Source organism: Palaemon carinicauda, chromosome 7 (genome assembly GCF_036898095.1).
Source record: "Palaemon carinicauda isolate YSFRI2023 chromosome 7, ASM3689809v2, whole genome shotgun sequence".
Classification (NCBI taxonomy): domain Eukaryota; kingdom Metazoa; phylum Arthropoda; class Malacostraca; order Decapoda; family Palaemonidae; genus Palaemon; species Palaemon carinicauda.
Genome location: NC_090731.1, coordinates 39,630,409 through 39,635,408, shown reverse-complemented (window position 1 = coordinate 39,635,408; position 5,000 = coordinate 39,630,409). Strand labels below are relative to the sequence as shown.

The window sequence follows — 5,000 nt, the reverse complement described above, 5'->3', positions numbered from 1 at the left end:
AAGAATGATAAACAAAGCGTCAAACAGCCACAGAGGCTGTATATAGACAAAGGATATAGGTGTAGTATATATTATTATTATTATTATTACTTACTAAGCTACAACCCTAGTTGGAAAAGCAGTATGCTATAAGCCCAGGGGCTCCAACAGGGAAAATAGCTCAGTGCGGAAAGGAAAAAAGGAAAATAAAATATTCTAAGAAGAGTAACAACAATAAATATCTCCTATATAAACTATAAAAACTTTAACAAAACAAGAGGAAGAGAAATAAGATAGGAGAGTGTGCTCGAGTGTACCCTCAAGCAAGAGAACTCTAACCCAAGACAGTGAAAGGCCATGGTACAGAGGCTATGGCACTACCCAAGACTAGAGAACAGTGGTTTGATTTTGGAGTGTCCTTCTCCTAGAAGAGCTGCTTACCATAGCTAAAGAGTCTCTTCTACCCTTACCAAGAGGAAAGTGGCACTGAACAAGTACAGTGCAGTAACCCCTTGGGTGATGAAGAATTGTTTGGTAATCTGTGTTGTCAGGTGTATAAGGATAGAGGAGAATATGTAAAGAATATGCCAGACTATTCAGTGTGTATGTAGGCAAAGGGAAAATGAACCGTAACCAGAGAGGAGGATCCAATGTAGTACTGTCTGGCCAGTCAAAAGACCCCATAACTCTCTAGTGGTAGTATCTCAACGGGTGGCTGATGCCCTGGCCAACCTACGGTAGTATATGAATTGGACTGTTTGCTAACACTTCTTTTTTCATATATTTTCCTTAATATTCTAGCTAGCGGTGATTTTGAATACCTTACTCTTTTCAAAGTAATAAGAGTACCATTGATATATATATATATATATATATATATATATATATATATATATATATATATATATATATACATATATTTATCTATCTATCTATCTATCTATATATATATATATATATATATATATATATATATATATATATATATATATATATATATATATATATATATATATATATACATATATTTATCTATCTATCTATCTATCTATATATATATATATATATATATATATATATATATATATATATATATATATATATAGATAGATAGATAAATATATGTATATATATATAAATATATATATATATATATATATATATATATATACATATATATATATATATATATATATATATATATATATATATATATATATATATATATATATATATATATATATATATATATATATATATATATATATATATTTCCAGTTTATGTATCAACGGTTGGAATGTATGTACTCTCTCTCTCTCTCTCTCTCTCTCTCTCTCTCTCTCTCTCTCTCTCTCTCTCTCTCTCTCTCTGCCTGCCATATGAAGTATTTTTTTCGAAAATTAGAAGCAATATAAAATTCCATATCACAGGATTCAGACTTCTATATTAAAAGAGCAGCTTTTAATATGGATTTCGAGCGACATATTACCCCGGATTGTCATTGACTTTGAAATTAATCATACTGTAGAGTGTCTAGATGATATTCAATTGTTATTAATGTACAAAGATCAATTCTTTGGTCCCTCCTTGCATTTTATTTGCATATTTCAGGATAATGCACGTCCAGTATAATAATTTAACATATATTCGGTAGTTTATTCCATTTTTCCATATTCCACACTAATGTAAGTCCAGTAATAATAATAATAATAATAATAATAATAATAATAATAATAATAATAATAATAATAATAATAATAATAATAATAATTTGGTGATTTATTCCATTTATTTTTCATATTCCACGATAATGAAAGTCCAGTATTATTAATAACAGTAATTTGATTGCTTATTGCATTTCTTCTGCATATTCCACGATGATGTAAGTCAAGTATTGATAATAATAACATGAATATTGATGATAGTTTTTTCTTTTCATTCTTTTATAAATAACATTATATATGGACAGTACTGGTGATAATAAAATTAATAGTGATGAAAATTTTGTCTTTTTATTGTTTTACAGTTACCATAGTGTATGGCCAGTATTGATAATGATATTAATAGAGATGATATTTTGTGTTTTCATTCTTTCTCTGTAATATAATGTATGGCCAGTATTGATAATAATAACATTAATAGTGACGAAAATTTTGTCTTTTCATTCTTTTAAAATTACCATAATGTAAAGCCAGTATTGATGATAATAACACTAATATTCATGATACTTTTGTTGTCTTCTTTTGCAGTTACCAAGTTCCTCAGAATTGGCTTGGCTGATAAGAACGACCACCCTCCCTTCTTCGAGCAATCGCTTTACGAAGTCGAGCTGGAGGAAGACGAAGCCATTAACCAGACTCTCCTTACTCTTTCAGCTAAGGATCTCGATGAAGGTATTATTGGAGGCACATTGCACTTTATGGTTGTGGAAAGATATAGATATATATTGTAACTTACTCGAGTTAAGAGTTCTTGGGTGGCAACCAACACGCATGCACAGTATTCTCCTTCTTAATCTTCTAGCTTGAGGATTGTGGTGGCCGATGCGGTAATGTTCCTTACTTGTGAACACCAGACTGGGGTTCGGTTCCTGCTTAAACTCGTTAGTTTCTTTGGTCGCTGCAACTTCACCATCCTTGTGAGCTTAAGAGAGAAGTTTGGTAGAGCCTATAGTTCTATCTCCTGAGTCATCGCCAGTCATTGCCTAGCCCTCCTTGGTCATAGCGTGGGTGGAGAGGGTGCTTGGGAGCTGATCAAATGTGTATTTGATCAGTCTGTAGGGCATTATCCTGCTTGATAGGGCAATGTCATTGTCCCATGCCCGTGCCATTCATGAGCGGCCTTTAACCGTTTAAGGGAAGTTCCTTGAGCAACAGCTGTGTCAAATCACTTTATTAGAATCACTGAGGGGCCAAAGGGCGTCCTAATTCAGGCAGATTTGCTGCTCATTCATGGCAAGACTGAATTATATTTTTATTCATGCTTCTTTTACTTGTTTTTGCTTAAAATCATGTCCTTCTCTCGTCTTTTCCATTTCATTTTATACAGAAAGGATTATCGATAGTGCTTTATTTATATGGTGGAATGATATTCCTACTCAGGCAGTTGAATCGGTCTAACTTCAGAAGTTCTAAATTTAGCAATGTTTTTATGTTGAAAGGCTTACATAAGTCTTTTTTAAAGTTTGTATATGACATGGTTATTTCAAAATTGCTAATGTTCTTAAAATATATCATTTGAATTGTTTATTCCTTCTCATGTAGTATATTATTTCCTTATTCTGTTCCTCACTGAGCTATTTCTTTTTCCTGTTGGAGCCCTTGGGCTTATAGCATACTGCTTTTCCAACTAGGGTTATAAAAATGATAATCATAATAATATCCAAGGATTTTTTTTAATTACTTCTATCTCTTTTGTAGCATCACAAATGTTTTACGAAATTGTGGAAGGCAATGAAGATAAGACATTCGCTATTGGTAACATGACTGGGCAATTGGTTCTTGCTAAACCTCTTGATTATGAAAAGAGGAAGAAAGTGAGTATGATGTACAATAATTTCTAAATTGAAGCATATGAATATAACAGCAATAGCAGTAGAATGAATCATATATAAATGACTTATCACTTATTCATACTCACATCTAGACATTTTATATAAAACTGCATATATATATATATATATATATATATATATATATATATATATATATATATATATATATATATATATATATATATATATATGTATATATATATATATATATATATATATATATATATATGTATATATATATATATATATATATATATATATATATATATATATATATATATATATATATATAGTATATATATATATATATATATATATATATATATATATATATATATATATATATATATATATATATATATATATGTATATATATATATATATATATATATATATATATATATATACATGCAGCATCTATACATATACATATATGTACATATATATACATAATGTATCTATATGTATATATATAAATACATATATATACATGTATATATATATATATATATATATATATATATATATATATATATATATATATATATACAGTATACATATGTTGTATATATATGCTAAATATATATATATATATATATATATATATATATATATATATATATATATATATATATATATATATATATATATATATATATATATATATATATATAAATGTATAGCGTATTATTCCTTAAATTTTTTTTTGGATATCCTCAAGGCTACACAGTTTTCATTAGGGTGCTTATCATTATTATAGTACTTCGGAATATATATGTAAAAAAATCTTTTGAATTGTTTGTATTCTGGTTATAGTTTGTATAAATGAATACCACTAGGCTTCAAGAAAAATGGTATAAAAACAATTGTTTATCGGACAGATTTTTTTTTTATATATATAGGCTTTTATATACCATATACATTTTACAGCCCTTGTCGTAATTACATATTAAATCATTCCTTTGTTTCTCTAGTATGACCTTCGTCTCGTAGTGTCTGACGGACGCCACGAGAGTGACGCAAGCATTATCATAAACATTCGTGACATCAACGACAATCCTCCAGTCTTTGTACGACATCTCTTCGAAGCCTGGATTGCAGAAGAAGACGACAGGAATTTGCCGATGCATGTCTTAACGGTAATGGAAGAAAATATAAATCAAAGGATGAATAATAGAAAGGTAGATAGCCATAATTCCATAGGCTACACCAAGAGGCAGACGTTAGACCTATTTCCAAATATGGACGTTTAGAGTAATCCCCTTATTTAATTACACTAGAAATTAGGAACCTGGTTATGAGGTTATTACTTGTATTTTACATTACAGCTAGAATGAAGGAAAAAAGGTATGGTAACATGCTATCTATCTAGCAATATATATATATATATATATATATGTATATATATATATATATATATATATATATATATATATATATATATATATGTATATATATATATATATA

General features: G+C 28.2%; 1 protein-coding gene across 1 annotated transcript in view; it reads left to right on the top strand.

The window, feature by feature from the left end:
* Positions 1-5,000, top strand: part of LOC137644255 (neural-cadherin-like) — a 214,352-nt gene that overhangs the window by 190,412 nt on the left and 18,940 nt on the right. The window contains exons 2-4 of the mRNA XM_068377249.1: positions 2,230-2,373; positions 3,400-3,515; positions 4,508-4,672. Coding sequence (XP_068233350.1) covers positions 2,230-2,373; positions 3,400-3,515; positions 4,508-4,672 — 425 coding nt within the window. The remainder of the gene's footprint in view (positions 1-2,229; positions 2,374-3,399; positions 3,516-4,507; positions 4,673-5,000) is intronic.